The sequence below is a fragment of the Alosa pseudoharengus genome, unplaced genomic scaffold, assembly GCF_046254945.1.
Source record: "Alosa pseudoharengus isolate Yale_2024_CS ecotype anadromous, Long Island Sound unplaced genomic scaffold, YU_APseudo_1.1 YU_APseudo_1.1_scf_12, whole genome shotgun sequence".
Taxonomy (NCBI): domain Eukaryota; kingdom Metazoa; phylum Chordata; class Actinopteri; order Clupeiformes; family Clupeidae; genus Alosa; species Alosa pseudoharengus.
The window spans coordinates 5,356,188-5,375,388 of record NW_027468587.1 but is presented as its reverse complement, the minus strand read 5'-3'; the positions used below and the strand labels follow the sequence as shown (position 1 = coordinate 5,375,388).

Here is a 19,201-nt window from a genome sequence, read left to right as displayed (position 1 = left end):
CTGTACAGTAGGTTAAATACCATATAAATAATAATAAATAGCATATGTTCTGAATTGCAAAAATAAAAAAATTAAAAATACTACCTTGTAATCAACATTTACTATACTTATGCTTGAGATTGACTTGACGTGCTAGAGAGAGAAACAGAGAGTAGCCTACCAACACTGCAGTGCAGGAGGGGACTGCTTAAGTTTGTCACAGGACCCAAGGAGAGGTTTCCCTGGCAACGGCTCCAGGGAACAATTAGATGTGGATTCGATTCAGCAAGGTTTCCATTCCTGGCAACAGTCGGGGCTTTCCTCTCTCTCTCCCTTTTTCTTTTTCAGTTCTTCCCATCATTTTCATTGTTCTGCAACTCATGCCCAAATGCAAGGTACTTTCACAGTAAGGCGATTAAACTGCACTTGTATGTTATTAAAGCATCATGACGCCATTAGAAATGAGACTGAATTGTTTAGATATGAGGCGAGTTCATCTGTTAAAGTTAACATCTTCATGGATGGTTTTTCAGTCTACCTGCATACATCAATCAATGTTGACATGGTATTTTAAATATGAAATTCAAATATTACAGGAAATAAATGAACAATTGTACCCAAACTGTCTTGTCTACCCCTAGCCTGGGAATACCCATACTGTACGAACATTCGGCAAATTTGGGATTTGCTCTGCAGGTCCATCTGGCAGAGGCCTAAAATACGGGCATGTAAATCCAATCACTAATCTGGCATGGAAGTGTATTTCTTTGGAATTGAACAATTGTGATGGTCTGGGTGTTCTCAGGCTAGTCTACCCCGGCTGTCAGTGGCAGGTGTCATCATGGGCAACAGAAGCAATTTCCACATTTGTAAAGGGGGCAATGTTGAATAATGCATTGACAATGCTGGAGTGGGGGTTTAGTGCGCTGGGTAAGCCTGGACCACCACACTCGTCTGGATCAGTCTGGATCAGTACAGCCATCTCTGGTTAAGAGGTCATGGTAGGGGGTTGGTAGTGAATTAGTTCATGGGCAGACACTCTTAAGCTCAATGGCTTGGATTTAATTGTCTGACCATCGCAGTCCCTAGCATGTCTGAGAAAGGACTTTGTTATGTGGCTCTAATCACTTAGGCAATGATCCAATTCTGTTTGTCCCATACAGAAACCACTTGCCATTAGCAAGTCAGCTTTTGAGGTGTTTGTACTTCAGACAGTGTTGAATTGAGAGAGGCTACAAGTCCATCGCCAAAAAAAAGACCTCTTCGTCCCCACGAAACTTGCTTTAAAGAGAGGGTCAGTGTTATCTAGTGTGGGCAGAGTTTTGCCCCAGCATTTAGAAAAGCAGTGAGAAATAACAGCAATCAGGCAGAGATCGGAAGAACAAAGGAGACCCTAAAAAGACAAAAGCGGACAGTCTAACCCTCCTTCACCTGCCTGCAGCAGAGAGAAGCAAGCTCTCTCTTCTCTCTCCCTTTTGTTCATGGAGTCGTTGGCCAGGGCCGCTCAGCAAAGGTTATATAATTGTGTCTAGCTATGCTGGTCACTGCTGGCTCCCGCTCCAATGGGGACTCATGCAGCCTCAGGACCAGATGAACTCCTCTAAACCCAGCCAGTCTGCGTTTCCCTTAGGACAGCAATATGTGACGCACTTACCTAGGAATAGAATAGAAATGCAGTGAAACCCCTAATGGGACATCTGAGGTCAGGGAGGGTGCCCTTGACAGATGGTTTCACACCAACTGAGCCTTCAGTGAAGAGGGTCAGATCAAGGGGAGGTCATCTTGAATGTTTCAATCACAAACAGATGGACATGTTTTACAACAGATAACTTATGAAAACCTCTGCAGTGGCTCTTAACAGTTATAAAAGTTTTAAATCACAAATGGCAAGTTAGAGTTGAGAAGCAAGAGCTCATTTCCTATTCAAAAAGCAGTAAGTACGTAATCACAAGCTTTTATTGTACTTCATCGACATCTTGCAGCCATTTGCTCACTTGAAAAAGCACACAGCAGCCACAGCAACTCAATGCCTACTCCTGTAGGAGCCTCTTAAATCAATTATCACAAGCCAGAGGCACAGACTGCATTATGTTTCAGGCCATATACATTACATCATGATCAGATCAAATACCCGAGATCACGCTCGTACACTAAAACATTGAAAAAAAAAAACACCTGTAGAAAAGCCACACAACTCAGTTGTTGAGTTATCCACAAGTACAAACTCATGCCATTCAAGGCATTCAATATGTATTCTCTAGGTCAACGGTCTGTGTAGGATTCTTTGATGACAAGATATTTATTTCCCTCTTTCCACATGTTAGCAGTTCTCCAGAGAGGAGTATTAAGGTGGTGATGGATGGCATAGGTTAGGCAGCTGACTGGGAACGCATTTCAGCTTTTGGAAATTCCAAATCCAAATTATCATGACCAAATTATTTTTTTTTTTAAACTATGGCCACAGCCATGCATACACCTCAGGGTTAGTCTGTTATGTATCTAAAACAAAAAGGCAACATAAAAAAAAAGTTTTGACTCACTCCAAGACCCTCAAGTTCAGAATGGCTTTTGTACCCTGACAGTAAAACTAGCGCTGTATGCTAATCTGGCCCCTTGGTCCTGACAGTACCGGTAATGAAGATGTGAATGTCAAGCCGAGCATACTAGAACCTAGAGTTCCCTGCTGGACATCAGGCCTCAGAAATCAGAAAATGAATTTTAATTTGCTTGAAGCGTTTCATGACAGATTGAGATGAGACTTTCTCTCATCATCGCCGCTCTACTGGTCATCTGTGATATTGCTCAATACGGGATAGTGCAAGTGTGGGTGGGGTAATTCCTTAAACGTCAATATTAAAGAGAGAAGCTTCTTTCCTTACATATATGCGCGCAGTCGCGCGCACACACACACACACACACACACACACATTGGATTTTATACTGCAAAAATACTGATGCACAAGGCTTCTGTGGTCACATAACTTGAGTCTTCAAAACACTAACAAAACTCATTACTTTATCCTCAATTTAATGGGCTAGACCAGTTTTGCCAAACAGCACTGAAACAGACTGTAAGCTCAGGGCTACAGAGAGCGACTTTAGAGTGCTGAAATTCTGCCCGTCAAACCAATTCTGCCTTTCCAGACAAAATTACCTTAAACTACTGTACACACCAATATTGTCTAGTTCTGCATTCAGACCACCACATCTACATCCAACACATGTTAATTCACGCATGTTATCCAACAAATGAGATGAAGGAAAACCTAATGATAAACATTTTATTTACTCTAATTTCCATGTATCATTTTCAGTAAGTTTCAGTGAGTAAAATGTCAACATTTTTTTTAAAATACCAAGTACCACAGAGTGCATCCCAATATGAGCATGTGCTGCAGGCCACCAATGCTATTAAATACATATATTCAAATAAAACTGATGGGCATATCGACAGGATGACCAGGCACAACTGCTACCTGTGTAACCAGAACAGGTGCAGTATAAGCCAAAGTAGTTCTTGTTCTGCATCAAAATTGTGTGTCCAGTTTAAAAGTCATGTTTCCAACTTCATTATATTTTCAGAGATCAAAAGCCAGAAGCATCTGACTTTCTCCTCTCCCCAGTCCTCTTCAGTAGTTCTGTTTTTTGTTTTCAGCTCAGTTTCTCCCTGTCTTTGGGTATCCCAACATCCTTCAGCATCTTCATCGAAAGCTTCACAGCAGTCTCCTTGGTAACAGGGAAAGCCCCAGAAGTGTTGTCAAGGCAACAAGATTAAAAAATATATAAGGAGCCTTGTGTGTATCTTAACATTTCTAGAAATGTCTCTGAAATATGAATAACGGCTGTTAGAGCTTTGATAAAGCTGCTTGGGGTGTCCAGTAACTTGATTTGTTGATGATAATTTAGAGGCTCTTGGCTCTGATGAGGCTTATGACTGGAATGGTCTCACAGTTATGGTGGTTTGGTTCAATGGGTACAATAATGATGTAACACACAAAAAAAGTCCTGCTTCTGCTTCAGTGCTGTAGTATTTGGCATTCTGTTTGCTTTGTTTTTTTTAAAAAGAAAGGTTTCTGATGGAACACACTGTGGGGTCTTGTGGGCCCCTTCTGTAGATGGGGGCCTTTGATGGCGGTGCTCAGGGTCACTCCTCCGTGCTGAAGCCCTCGGGTCTGATCCCTGGTCAGGTGAAGCAGGCTCTGCGGTCACGTCCGCTCACTTGGCCATCTCTTCAGCCACGGCCTTGCCCATCTTGTCCCTCAGGTAGGCCACCCTCTGCCAATCACTTTTCAACTCCAGCCATTCATAGTATGGCACCTGCAAAATGACAAAAAAGACCCCAGTATAAGTATATATACTCTTTTGATCCCGTGAGGGAAATTTGGTCTCTGCATTTATCCCAATCCGTGAATTAGTGAAACACACTCAGTACACAGTGAACACACAGTGAGGTGAAGCACACACTAATCCCGGCGCAGTGAGATGCCTGCAACAACAGCGGCGCTTGGGGAGCAGTGAGGGGTTAGGTGCCTTGCTCAAGGGCACTTCAGCCGCTTCCTACTGGTCGGGGTTCGAACCGGCAACCCTCCGGTTACAAGTCCGAAGCGCTAACCAGTAGGCTACAGCTGCCCCGCATCTCATTTGACAGGATATTCCTAACCATTATTTCCACTGATAGAAATCTCCAAACTCTCAACTATCTTGAAATATTCAGTCATCAGATTTAACAACTAATCCTCATAATTCACTTCCTAATCCACTCAATTTAGTTCTTTATTCCGCCACATTTGATAAATGGAATGGTGCGTGTGCAGCACCATGTCTGATGTTTACTGACCCAATCAGCCCTGATGTGGGAAGGGTTTGGGAATTAGCCACGTTTGGGAAATTACAGGCAGTTCTTTCTAAGTGGCCCTGGCTGGGCCCACAGCGTAAGGAGATTGGCCTACTTACAGCGGCAGACATCACAGGACCCTGTGCAAAAACTGGCTATATATACACACAAGCTCGCCACCAAAATGAGTGTGGGGAAAAAAGCGTCTCGTTTTAGCATGGCTCACGGCTCATCTGCATTAGCAGCACGGCTAACTAAGCCGGATTAGCAACACAGATCATTAGCATGCAGACAACTCTCCGTGGCAGGCTGAGCACTTTTGACTATTAACCTAACTAGTAACCAACCAGAGACAGGGAAAAAGTGAAAAAAAATTAGGTGATTGAAACAAATTGCCCACTAAACATACATTCATCACAAAACAAAAATAGCAACCTCTCCACCTACAGACGACAAATACAAACTGTGGGCAATCACTAACAGATACATAATGCCTGTGTTTGTTAGGTGTATGGTTTGCACTGTTTTTGCTTGACAAAACTTAGTGACTAAGTGCAGTCTTGTCATACAATCAGTTTTAGAGTATTTACAACATACTATGGACTGACTAAGCATTAGTGAGACTAAGCTTCTAAGAATACCTGGGCTGCCATCTCAAGAATTAAAGACACTGAGGACTTAAGCCACTCAATTTGATTAACTTAGGAATAACAACACCATGGGGGACAATTGGAAAGTTTCCATTTGCTTAAACGTGCAGTCTACAGAGAAAGCCTACGTGCTGTCTACAGAGAATGCGTTCTTGCATGTTGCGTGCGTCACGCATGTTGTGTGCGTCACGTGTGTGCCATTATTTTGAGCATTTTCAGCATGCTGTCTCATTGCTAGTGATCTGTGAGCCTTGCAAATTTAAAGGAGAAGTCAGCGATTGCACAAGAAGCCGCAATTGTTCATGTTTATATTTAAATGTATTAGTATACTGCAAAAACTGATGAGACTCCTTAAAATAAATCAAACTCTTCTTAAATGAGGTCAAAATTATCTTTCGAGAGAGGGCTTGGTAAGACTTTTTGTACAAAAAGCAATACCAAATAGATTTAAAAAAAAGATCTTAATGAGATTAATAACACTTAGTAAGATTTGATCTTTTGCAGCGTAGACACTGTAATCCAAAACATACATTATATTTTAACCAAGGACCAAACAAAACACACTAGAGGAAGCTCACACCTCCCTTCAGTATTCCCAGAGACACTTCACACAAGGTTTTGTTTTTGTTTGAGGGACAGGCTGCCCCCACTTTAATTGTTTCCAGTTTTCGCTGGGACAAAAAATAGCAGGGGCTTGAAATCGCATACAATCGCTGACTGCACCATTAAAGTACCACATAATAGCCCAACTTGGCACCTCCTGCCATAGTTGCTACCTCCAGTTAACACTATTTCTCACTATTTTTAACCAAACCTCTCTCGCCCAGCTCAGAGGACACACAGAGAAGCATTCGATTTAAAGCCTTATTTATGTTCCCCTTTTGTATGAAAATGAGTTTGGGTTTGTTTCAAGCGTTGCTCCATTTTGACCTTATCTGCAGGCTTTCAGAAAACCTAAATACAGACAAAAATGTGTACCGGAATTTCCCGACTAATAACTGGTTAAGGTTTATTAGACTGATTTTTGGCTACACATGGGGATGCATTTCTTTTCTTCATGCTTCTTTATGATTAAAGCACAACCTGATTCTAATTCATTGGGCTGTCGAGCACTGTGGTTAAATATTTATATATTTTAATAAAACAGTGTTCTGCGATTTATACACAATGCGGCTAATACACAGGAAATTACTGTATGTACAAAAGGCATTGTCTGTGTCTGTATTTAACATTGGGAATAACGAGTCTTTCGCCATGATGTCATCACACACACACACACACACACACATACACACACACACAACACAAGCCAAAAAGAGGTTAGCAGAGACTTATCTCGGTATCTTCTGCAGGTCTCTTTATGTGCGTGTCATCAACAGGAAAGTGTTGATTGTGTGCTAAGTGCAGGCTGTAATAGGCTGTTAAGCTAATTCTATGGACAATCTACTACAGTGCTAACAACATTCGCAGAATCAGCATGTCCTGCAATGCACTGAGATCTGCTCCTACTGCTAGCAGCTAATGGGTGAAGAAGCGCAAGCTGGCTCATCATGTCTGGACTGCTACAGGACTCCAGGCCTAAAATGTGTGAGGACACACACACACACACACACACACACACACACACACACACACACACACACACACACACACACACACACACACACACACACACACACACACACACACACACACACACACACACACACACACACACACACACACACACACACACACACACACACACACACACACACACTACAGCACAGCTGTGGTCTTAAGGTGAAAATGAAAGTCACAGCAGGATACTGAGCGCCAGGTGGAAATCAGTGAGGGGCCCAGTGCTCCCTATAACTTTGAGATCGTAGAAAACAGGCAGCCGCACTAAAAATCTAACTGCAGGCAAAGAATAAGCAAAACTGTGCTGCACAGCAAAGACTGGGTACAATAAACGCAACAGCACTCTGGATCCAAAATAAGGCCTCAGGCTACTTTTCATGACTTTTGTCATTTATTTTTTTATCACACTAAGGGCCTCCGTGTAACACTGCGGTACTGTGGATGCTACAATGTTGTACTCACTGAAAAACCGTTTGCCCACGGGGACAATAAAGAATCTATCTATGATTTTCGGTTAGTATGTGTACAATTTCCATTGATTAAAGAGGTCATTTAGTGGCACTACAATCCTTCCCATTTTACTATTGCACCATCACCTTCCTATCTGCCCTGGCTGTTGTTAACCCACTCTCTCTTTCTCAATGTTCTATTAAGCATCCTTCCTCATCTCTTCTTCAATCTGTCATTCTCCCCTCTTCCCCCTACATACCTCGACAACAAGGAAACCCGCTTGCTGGAGGTGTCGTTTCTGCATAGCAAAGCGCCCAAGGAGTTCTTTGCTTCTCAGAATGAAGTTAGGGAACTCCCACGCCACAAACCCCATCCTGTATACATTGACACGAGAACAGACACAGACACAGAAACACACACACCAAAATGTTTTAAATAACATATGTCATAACATCCCTGTCAATTTCTCATAGAAGAAAGGAGAAACACTATGCACATACAGTTTGTATGAGCAGGATGTGCTTTCATTCACATTACTTTTAAATCTTCATACAGAAAGGATGAAAACAAAAAACACGATGCACGTGTAGTATGTGCCTATTATGTACTTGCATTCATGCGTGTGTGTGTGGTTACTAATTACGGTGTGAGCTTCTCACCTTCGTGCTCCATCAGGTAAAGGCTTATCCCCGCCTCCTCCAGGTAAGTGTGGGGCAGTGAGAGCATTCAGCTCGATCGGCTTATTCTCAGAATCTAAAATCAGCTCACCATCTGATCAACACACATAAACACAAACAAGAGGATGTCTTAGTCAAGAGCTAGCCTCCATACAACTACACTGTGTTAGCATTATGTGTGATGGCCTACTAGCATCTATACAACTACACTGTGTTGGCATTATTTGTGATGGCCTACTAGCATCCATACAACTACACTGTGTTAGCATTATGTGTGATGGCCTACTAGCATCTATACAACTACACTGTATTAGCATTATTTGTGATGGCCTACTAGCATCTATACAACTACACTGTGTTAGCATTATTTGTGATGGCCTACTAGCATCTATAAACGTACTGTACCCTGTTTTAACATTATTTGTGATGGCCTACTATTGGGCGCTCCAAGACTGCAGATGAACACAGTCGGTACACTAATGCAGATATCATACTATGACTAACAGGGAGCTGTGATGAGAATCAGTTTGGCAATAATTAATTAATCAAGTAATTTTTACAACAACCAATATACACCTCATTGAAACAAACAAATAGATGTGCTATGTCACATCTCATAGGCCAAGCAGACTAGCTACCTTTAAACAAATCCTACACCATAGATACAGACATCTCCCTGACAACTGGATAATATTGCGATATGAATTTAGAGCAGATTTCAAGATGAGCTGCCTATTAAGGCAGAAAAATGACATCTTGAAATGAGACATCACCATCCATCCTGAGCTTGGCCACTGCCACGATATACCATTGACCTAATTAAATCAAATGACTCTAACCTAGCGTCCAGCCATAGCAGGTGGCGACGGAGGTGCGCAGGGTGTTGGGCTTGGAGTCGGTCAGGCTTGTGAGCGCGGCGTGGAGGGCCGTCTGTAGCGGTGACGGCGGTGACGTGCGGGCGGGCTCAGAGGACGCGGTGGGGACGGAGCAGGCCAGTCCACCCAGGCTCCCCTCCATCATGATGTGCAGCAGCTTCACGCGGTAGCTCTCCACACGGGCCGCACTGCCTTCTGGTGTGTGTGTGTGTGTGTGTGTGTGTGTGTGTGTGTGTGTGTGTGTGTACACATGTTGAGGGGAGATGCGACAAATGTGGGATGAGTGAAAAAGAGAAAAAAGAATGGGGTCAAAAAATATGTTAAAACAGAATCTGTTGCCATCTGTATACTTATTTTCAGCTAATCTTACAATGGCTATCCACAAGACCAGGAAAAACAAAAAATTAAATGGGTTTCATCTACCCAGGCCCACTGAAAACAGATTTATTCAGTTGTGTATTCCTAGGTGTATATTAGATACAATACTGCCGCCCTCTGCTTGACTGATGTACTGCAGATAAAACCTAAAATGTTTTATGACAGCATGCATGTGCTCTCCATCCTTACAAACCACCACATATACTGTATATGAAGGAACATTACTACATTTGTTTTATAAAATATAATTCAAGGAAAGGACTAAGATACATTGTCACAAGGACACAGATATAATCTCACACGCACGCACACACACACACGCACACATTACTGATGCAATGGTAAAATGTCCACGGTTTGGTCTGTATCACAAACAGTTTTTGGGCCAAGGTAATGGCTTGGTTTCAGTATCTTATTTTTTATTTTTAATTATAAATTAAATTAACAAATTAAATAAATGCATCTAAAAATTACAACAACATATTTTCTATATTCAATTAGGGAAAATGGCTGTGTTACACCCATGTGTATGAAATGAGCTATATAAATAAACTTGGCTTGCCTTGAATTAGTGACTAGGCCTTTAATACTTTGTATAATAGTGGACTAGCTTCCAATGCTCTGGAGGTAAAACGATCACTTGGGAGCATAGACTGTATATATAGAACTGGACAGTGTGCCGTCTGTTAAGAGTGATGCGAGCGCTAGTCCAGAGCCCCCTGGTGTCCAGTTCTATATATACAGTCTATGCTTGGGAGAGCTAGATGGAGTCTGTGCCAATTTCTTTAATTTCTCTCACTGGTGCTTCATAGAATTCACTCAGCTGCATACATGCGTGTGAGTGGGTACGGTATTAGGCCTAACACATGTTTGTTTGTTTGTTTCCATCGTGTGACGTAATTCTGAGAGTGCCCACAAAAACACGGCACTTCTGGCTATTAACACTAGTACAGTTTTAGTATTAGTATAACCGCTGAGATATTAGGCTGTGTGTTTGGTGCAGTTTTGGTAGTTTGGTGTCTGTATGCAAGCAGGACGACACAAATGTATCAGTTCAATTTCCATGAAACTTGGGAAGTGGGAAGTAGAATTGTTTCAGTTTTGCTAACTTTGACAAACATGTGGCCTTGGTAGAGGGCAACGTTCCCTTGATTTATTTTTGTCACAAATTGTTGATGGAAAGCAGCAGGGAGAGGTTTCTCTGAGTGGACACTCCCTGATGGATACAGTGAATAAAGCTGGACGATAGCTGCATATGATGTTAGAAGCTTCCACTTGAGCCGACTGCAGTAGTAATGCTAACTATACTTCATTTGTTTACAGTGTTCTTACCCTCAGCATTGTAGCCTACTGAAATCCAAAATGTTGCCTTATAGCGGATAAAGAAGACAGCGGTACCTCTACAACATTTGCTTTTGTCTCGCTAGTCGCTAATCTTACGTTGAAGCTTTCAGTCAGCTGTGTTTTAGTTTGTTTTAACTGCTTTTATCTGCTTCTCTAACTCCTGTTAGCAGACAGAGTGCTGATAGGGTGCAGGGAAATGCTAATTGGCTCCAGCGGCGGTCTGTGAACGTATCAAACCGCAGGGGGTGTGCCGTTTGGTTCGAGAGTGTACCATGGTGCCGTGACATCCCCAACACACACCTGATAGTTTCTCCTGGAGGCTGGGCTGTGTGAGGGCGTTGATGTGCTCCAGTTTGGCCTGCTGCATCACACACAGGGACCACACCACATCCACACACACACACACACACACACACACACACACACACACACACACACACACACACACACACACACACACACACACACACACACACACACACACACACACACACACACACACACACACACACACACACACACACACACACACACACACACACACACACACACACACACACACACACACACACACACACACACACACACACACACACCTGATAGTTTCTCCTGGAGGCTGGGCTGTGTGAGGGCGGTGATGTGCTCCGGTCTGGCCTGCTGCATCACACACAGGGACCACACCACGTCCACCTGCAGGAAGGGCTCCAGATGGGGCAGGGTCGCCTTCAGAGCAGAGTGCACCTGCACCCAAAAACACAAATAAATAAACACAAACATACTCGTACACACTAGAGTTGGGAAAGTGAAATATTACAATCAAGTAGAAGCGATAAGAAAGAACTGGAGCCAGGACCGATAAGCAGAACACAAAACTGAAAAGAAAAAAAATCTATACAAAAATAACAAAAATTGCAAACAAGGACAAGTAGTTTGCCACCTACATCATACAACAAGGCCTAGCAGTTAACCAGCTGCTCTACAGTATATTGATCTGTACAGTACTGTATATGTTAAGGCCTTCATATTTTATTGCACTTCATCAGATCAATACTTCAACTAAATGTTAAGAGCATTGACTACTCCTGGAATAAAAAATAAAATATATATTTAACATTGTTGCTTTCACACTCTGGAATCAAAATGAGGAATCAATAGGAACCGGATTCAATACACAGAATCAGAACTGAAATCAGAATTGTAAAACATTTAATGATGCCCAACCCTAACACACACACCTCAATATTATCACATGATAAAAGAAACATGTGTAAGAAAGTAACTTGATCCAAGTTTAGAAGTAGACTCTGACCTTGCTGAAGAAGGCCTCTCCTTTGCTTGGCTGGAAGTTGAGCTTCGCTAGAGACATGAGTAGGTTACATAGCTGCAGTGTGCTGTACTTCTCACTGTTGGCCACGTAGTGCTGCAGCAGTGGATAGAAATCAGGAAATAAAGAGCAGGGAAAGATAAGAAAAAACAAAGGAAAATGTTATGACCAACAGATACCAATTTACTCACCACCAAAAAATATTATCGCATACATATCTTCAACATCTTCACATACATGTACTTATTACTTATAAGCTGCTACTCCCTAAATGTCTGTTAGGGTCAATCTTGGGAAAAGTGGTTTATGCACAAACATTCCAACACTATGAGTTGACTTCCTGTTGTATTCTCAGCACACGGTCAGGCCCGGGCTACACCGGGTCTACAACTAACCATTCGCATAGCATAAAAAAAATGTTTTGAGGTCTAGTTTTTTTAGAATGTGCGTGCCGCCATCATGCCTGGTGTAGCCAGTTCTTTTGATTACAGTGGATGCTAATTGTTGCAGCAGACGCTACGCAAATGGAACACTTCAGTTACATGCCCGGTTTAGCCTTCCTATCATAGTGTAGTCTTAGTATCATAGTGTAAATCATGAACAAACATCTGTGAGTCACCTCTGTGAAGGCTTCAAAAAGTGGCAGGTGGAGCCACTTCAGGAAGGCAAAGGACTTGGCGCAGCGTGTCACATCGGTTGAGCTCAGGTCAGGTGTCCTAGGCAACAGCTCGGCCGCAATGCGTTGGAATACCTGAGTTTGGTGAAAGTTGAGTTTACCTGAGACAAGACAAGACAAGACCAGTCAAATTTAGCATACCGCTATTACTGAATAGCACATTACTATTACTGAAATCAAATCTAAAAATAAATTATGTTGGGTCCACATTCCACATGCTAAAGTGTATAAAATATCTACAGCTCTGGAACAAATTAAGAGACCACTGCACATTTTTCTATTTCATTCAGCGACCATAGGATTTTTTTTCCAGAGCAGCATGTCTATTTAATTTCATTATTGATTTTGTTTGTTTGTTTATTTATTTGGCTACTTGCTAGTTTATGAAATTAAGCACAGACAAGTTGGAATGCATTAATCAACACCAGAAGCATGTTTCAGCCATCAATCTAAAAGCAGACCAGAACATCTAACAAAGACAGTTCAAGAATGACACACATCCAATAATCCCACACATTGTTTGTAACCAAAATTACGGAGATTCTAAAAATAAATCTAGAGGGGAAAGATGGAACTTTCACATTCTGTGAGTATGAGCATAATTAAAAAGGTGTATACCTACTCACTTACTGCATTTTGTTGAGCAAACTGTTCAGCATTGCAATGATATTAAACGGCAACTACTGTAATAGCCTGGAGACCAGACAAACCATTTGACTTTGCTCTGGTTAGGCCTTCTAGCCACCTCCCCATTCAGGCCAATTTCTCGATCACTAAAAACGTGGGAATCAATCACAACCACTTACCCAGCATGGAGTGGGCTTTATACAGTTGGTAACACTTTGTACACAACCAATGTCTGACTCTTTGAAATTGATTAAACAACTGGAAATAAGTATTTGTTTGCTATACTTCTGAAAGGATTCTGTAGTAAATGAAGAGAGAAGGCCCAGACATGGTCTCATTTTAAAATTGGTTCAATGCCAGCCAGGCTAGTCAGCAAAGTTTAGACGACTATTTCATAAAAGCTGTGAAAATCATTCGACCCCCATGTGTGCACACTCCAGGTGAGAATGTGAAATGCATGTTGGCGTGTGTAGAATCGGTGGCTATACCGTAAGCGTAAGAGAATGTGAAATGTATGTTGGCGTGTGTAGAATCGGTGGCTATACCGTAAGCGTAAGAGAATGTGAAATGTATGTTGGCGTGTGTAGAATCGGTGGCTATACCGTATGCGTAAGCCACGTCCAGCAGCAGGGGGGTGCTGAGCTCCTTGGAGGGTCTTTGCAGCAGGTGGTAGGAGAGTGCCCTGAGCAAGGGCACCGTCCGACGGTTCTGAGACGCCAGCGCCTGTGCCACCCTGCGGATGTCCTCCGCCACAAAGTGCTCTGCCAGCTCCAGGGCCTGCCACACCATTGAGCAGGAAGAAAAGGAGTGTTACTCTCTAAACCTCTACTTTCCTTGTGCTTCACAAGACAACACCATTTTAGTAAGGTTCAAAATCCCATAATAAACCCATAATAATGGGTTTACTCTTATAGAATTATGTGGATTAAGTGTAGAGGTTTTACTGTGAACATCAGGCAAAATCAGGCAATTGGTGGCATTTTTTCTGTTTGTGCAATGTGGATGTATGTGTGTGAATCAACGTAGTGCATAAATGTGAGCATACTTTTGTGTACATGCTTTCTCTGTGTGTGTGGGTGTGTGTTTTCTATGTGTGTGTTTGTGTGTGTGTGTGTGTGTGTGTATTTATGTGTGCATATGTTTTGAGTGTGTGTGTGTGCGTGTGTGTGTGTGTGTGTGTGTGCTTCTGTGTGAGAGAGCATATGTGTGTGTGTGTGTGTGTGTGTGTGTGTGTGCGTGCACCTTATCCTCCAGTTTCTCGATAAGCGTTGGCGGTAGGTGGGTGGCCCTGCCCATCAGCATACTGACTGTCCTCGGCTCGCTCAGCTCCGTCCAGCGCAGCTCCAGCTGCTTGGCCAGCTCGTTGGCCAGCCCCGGGGCCTCTCCCTGGCTCTGGCCCTGCCTCGCCAGCCGCGCCTGCTCCGACACCGCCCACTCCATCAGGAAGGCCAGCTGCTTGTAGGAGAAGCGGCGCACGCGCCACAGCGCCTCCGTCTGGAGAGAGCGCAGCACAGCGTCTCCGGGGGGCACGTCCAGCTGGGAGGCGGCACGGAGCGCGCTCACCAGCGTTCCGTTCCACACTGATGGAACCTGATGTAGTCCAAAACCACACAAGGTCAGCGCAGGAACCACAGTTGGACTATTAATATCAATCAACAATCTTCAATCAACAGCCGCTAATATTTACTTCAGATTACAAAATAAAATCAAAGCTACAGGCTAAACTACAAAAACCTTAAAAACGCCCATCGTCTCTTCATTGATTCCCTGATATATAGTTGCAAGTATCCTAACTTTTGCACAGGTTTCCAGATACAAAACAATGTAACACAATGTAATACAATGGTTGGCAGTAATTAGTGCTAGTGTGTTTGTGTGTGTGTGTGTTTCTCTAATTAAAGATAGAGTGAGACGATTCTGAAGCGCTTACCTGAGTGCTAACTGTATTCAGGAGCGCGGCACAGCTAGGGTCATTCACCAGCTGCCTCCTCTCCTCAGCACTCTTCTCCAGAGCCAGCCGGCTAACTTGGGCCAGACACATTGCGGCCTGGTTGGCAGAGCCACTGTGTGCCTCCCACAGTCGCAGCACTTCCTCTGGTGATTTGGCGCTGCTGACCTGCTCGTCGAGCTGGGTGCGCTTGAACGTAAAGCTGCTTTCTTCCTCTCTGGCCAAGCCATGTCGGTCACACAGGCCTCTTGCTGCCACCAGAGGCCTGGTTCCAGCCTGGGGGAACAGCAGCTCTGCAGGCTGGGCTGCAGCGGCCTGGATGAGGGCAGAGGCAACTGAGGAACCTCTGGAGGAGCGGGGCAACACTCGGGCCAAGCGACACAACATCCTCATTGTCATCTATGCAACCAGTCGGCCTAGCAAACCACTGTCAGCTCACAAGTCTTCAAGCGGCAACCACATCATCACTACATATGAGAGAGAGAGAAATAGATAGAGAGAGAGAGCGAGAGAGAAAGAGAGATTGGGAGAGGTTACAATTAGAGCATAAAATGATTTATCTTTCCAGCCTCTCAGAAATGCACATGAAAAAATGATTTATGCCTGAATAGTACTACAGCATCCTGTCTGAAGAAAGTGGTCTAGTTGCTAGGAGGGTAACAACAATCCCTGGCCAGTTGAAAAATTGAACACATATTTAATTTTATTTAACATTGAGTAAGACAATAGCTTTGTGACATCAGCATAGCTCCGTGATATCGGTAGTCAACGTTGCAACATGCTCAGTAAATTAGGAATGTTTATTTATGTTTATGATATTTATGATTATGTTAACGTTACACAAGCATAGCAAAAAACGCATGTGTTTAGTAACAAGATGGCATAGCACATACTCGCTCTTATTACTTATTTCAAATAATGGACAACATTTTTAGCAACATCTTTATGCACGTTTCACACGGATATAATGAAACTATAAATGACAAGTGACCAGCCGTACTGCTTATGACAAGCCTTTCCTGACCTTGCCCAGGCGCAGCTTGAAGCTCTTATGAAACTGTCAACGTAAACATGCAATTCCAACAGTTTTGGCAGTTGATCATTCTATACCTAACTCTTTCCAGGTATCCACGTGGATATGACTAATACATGCAAAATTCAGTGGATGCAAACATGGTATTACCTTTCAATATTATCTCGCAAGTTGAAAAAGGCGACATTCACATGGATAGCCGGTGGACGTCGCAGAGAATGTGCGTCATGGTCATGTGAGTAAAACAACTACAGTGATTGGCTGCTATTCTGCTCAATGACATTCATCGCTTTTAACATAATATAGCCTAACCAAGTTTATCTGTGAACAAATAATGTTAGGTAGAATAGTATTACTATTGATGTTGAAATACTACACGATGGCATGAATTAAAAACATTAAGAGCCATTGCAAGTGAGAGATAGACTGGCCTATTCAGACAAATGTCTTTTTCTTCATGCCTTTTTTGGTGAATGGCAAAGGAATAATAGAATAATAGAAAAACACTCTCAGGGCTAGGCCTACTTCAACAGTGTAGGCCTACACCGTGTTCCAAATTATAATGCAAATTGGATTCAAGTGTCATTAATTTTTTTGTTTTTCAATTAAACTAATGGATGGTATTGTGTAGGGCTCTTTGGGTCATTGAAATCAATCTCAGACACCTGTGATAATTAGTTTGCCAGGTGAGCCCAATCAAAGGAAAACTACTTAAGAAGGATGTTCCACATTATTAGGCATGCCACAGTATTCAGAGCACAGGTGGGTTCGTGCAGACAAAGACATAATAAGGAAGGTTTCTGCCAGACAAATTCATAGAATTAACCCATTTCACCCCATCGGTCACAATTGTGACCGAAAAAAAAAAATGTACTTATAAGCCTCTAAAACTGTAACTGGGGAATATCCCAATACTCTTTCAGTAAATATTGAAACAATAGAGTGTTTCAATGAAATGTGTGCAGTATCAAATGTTTTGAGTAAATTGTCACATGACCAGGGCTGTTTACTTTCTGGTGTGTGTTTGTAGGTGTAGAAGTATGTGTGCATCTAGATACAACATTCTATCTAGATGCACACATACTTCTACACCTACAAACACATACACATACTCATACATACACGCATACAGAGACATACACACACACATACACACACTCACACACAGATACACACACTCGCACACAGATACACACACACATACATACTCACACACAGATATACACACTCACACACACACACACACAAAGACATACACTCATACACATATTCACACACACAGACACACACACTCACAGACATACACACACACTCACATACACACTCACACATACACACAGACATACACACACACACACACACACACACACACACACACACAAATACACACATACACACACAAATACACACATACACAGACACACACAGATATACACTCACATACACAGATATACACACTCAGACATACACACTCACACACACACAGACATACACACTCACACACACAGATATACACACTCACACACACACAAATACACACACACACACACACACACACACACAGATATACACTCACACACACACAGACATACACACTCAAGGGGACTTCACATTGCACGCGACATGGACTTTGCCTGCTGCTCTCACACACCCACCTGCAGATACACACACACACACACACACACATATGTATATATATATATATATGTGTGTGTGTGTGTGTGTGTGTGTGTATGTGTGAGTGTATATGGTCTGTGTGTGTATCTGCATGGGGTGTGAGAGTTAGTGTGCATATTGTGTATGTGTGTGTGTGTGTGCGTATAACTCTCACAACTACATGCAGACACACATGCACGCACAGACATACACATTCAGGGTTCTATTTTAACGAGCCGAAGCTCCTGGTAAATAAAAAATGTTTACATATTTTTCATATTTATAATTCAGTGTTCATATCAGTTTGAAAAGTCCTGTCAGAATACCTTTATTTTAACAAAAAAGCAATTTGAGCAACCTTTAATTGAGTATACGCATATTATCCCACCGGTCACGTGACCGGTAATAAAACTCACTTTTTCATCTACTTTTCTACATTTAAAAAAAAAAAAAAATTATTGATTACTTCAAAGGGTTGCTAATAACACATGATTTGCATATTTGCATGTCTGGGAAAAAATTGGGCTTAAATGGGTTAAGAGCAGCTGCTAAAATGCCATTGCAAAGCAGCAAACAGGTATTGAAGCTGCTTGTGCCTCTGGAGTCCTGCGAACCTCAAGATGTAGGATCCTCAAGAAGTATGCGTGGGCATAAACCTACTATTCGGCCACCCCTAAACAATGCTCATAAGCAGAAACGGTGGCTCAGGAATAGGCCTACTTGAAGACTAATTTTCAAACGGATGAGTGTCATGCAACCTTAGATGGTCCAGTGATGGAGTAATGGATGGTTGGTGAATGGCCACCATGTCCCAACAAGTCTGAGATGTAAGCAAGGAGGTGGCGGAGTCATGTTTAATATATATTCACACTAAGTTCTCCATTTGGAAAATAAGTAGGCTAATGGAATCTAGTGTATGGATATGTATGCCGCCATATATGGAGACTACAAATATGTCTGCCACATATTCACACATAAAGTTCTCCATATATTTAGAAAATAAGTAGTGGAATCTAGTGTATGGATATGTATGCCACCATATATGGAGACTACATATAAGTCTGTCACATATTCACACATAAACTTCTCCATATATTTGGAAAACAAATTATTGGATCTAGTATATGAAG

At 42.5% G+C, this 19,201-nt stretch overlaps 1 protein-coding gene across 1 annotated transcript; it reads right to left on the bottom strand.

The window, feature by feature from the left end:
• Window positions 1-1,938: 1,938 nt before the first annotated feature.
• On the bottom strand, window positions 1,939-16,629 carry tbrg4 (transforming growth factor beta regulator 4). The gene is made up of 11 exons (XM_076279852.1): window positions 16,566-16,629; window positions 15,365-15,849; window positions 14,677-15,024; window positions 14,037-14,211; window positions 12,751-12,908; window positions 12,117-12,227; window positions 11,404-11,548; window positions 9,050-9,280; window positions 8,193-8,304; window positions 7,793-7,907; window positions 1,939-4,296 (listed from the first exon to the last, which is right to left on the bottom strand). The coding sequence occupies exons 2-11, from the start codon at window positions 15,779-15,781 to the stop codon at window positions 4,195-4,197; spliced, it is 1,914 nt and encodes a 637-aa protein (XP_076135967.1). The 5' UTR covers window positions 15,782-15,849; window positions 16,566-16,629; the 3' UTR covers window positions 1,939-4,194.
• Between the last annotated feature and the right edge of the window lie 2,572 nt (window positions 16,630-19,201).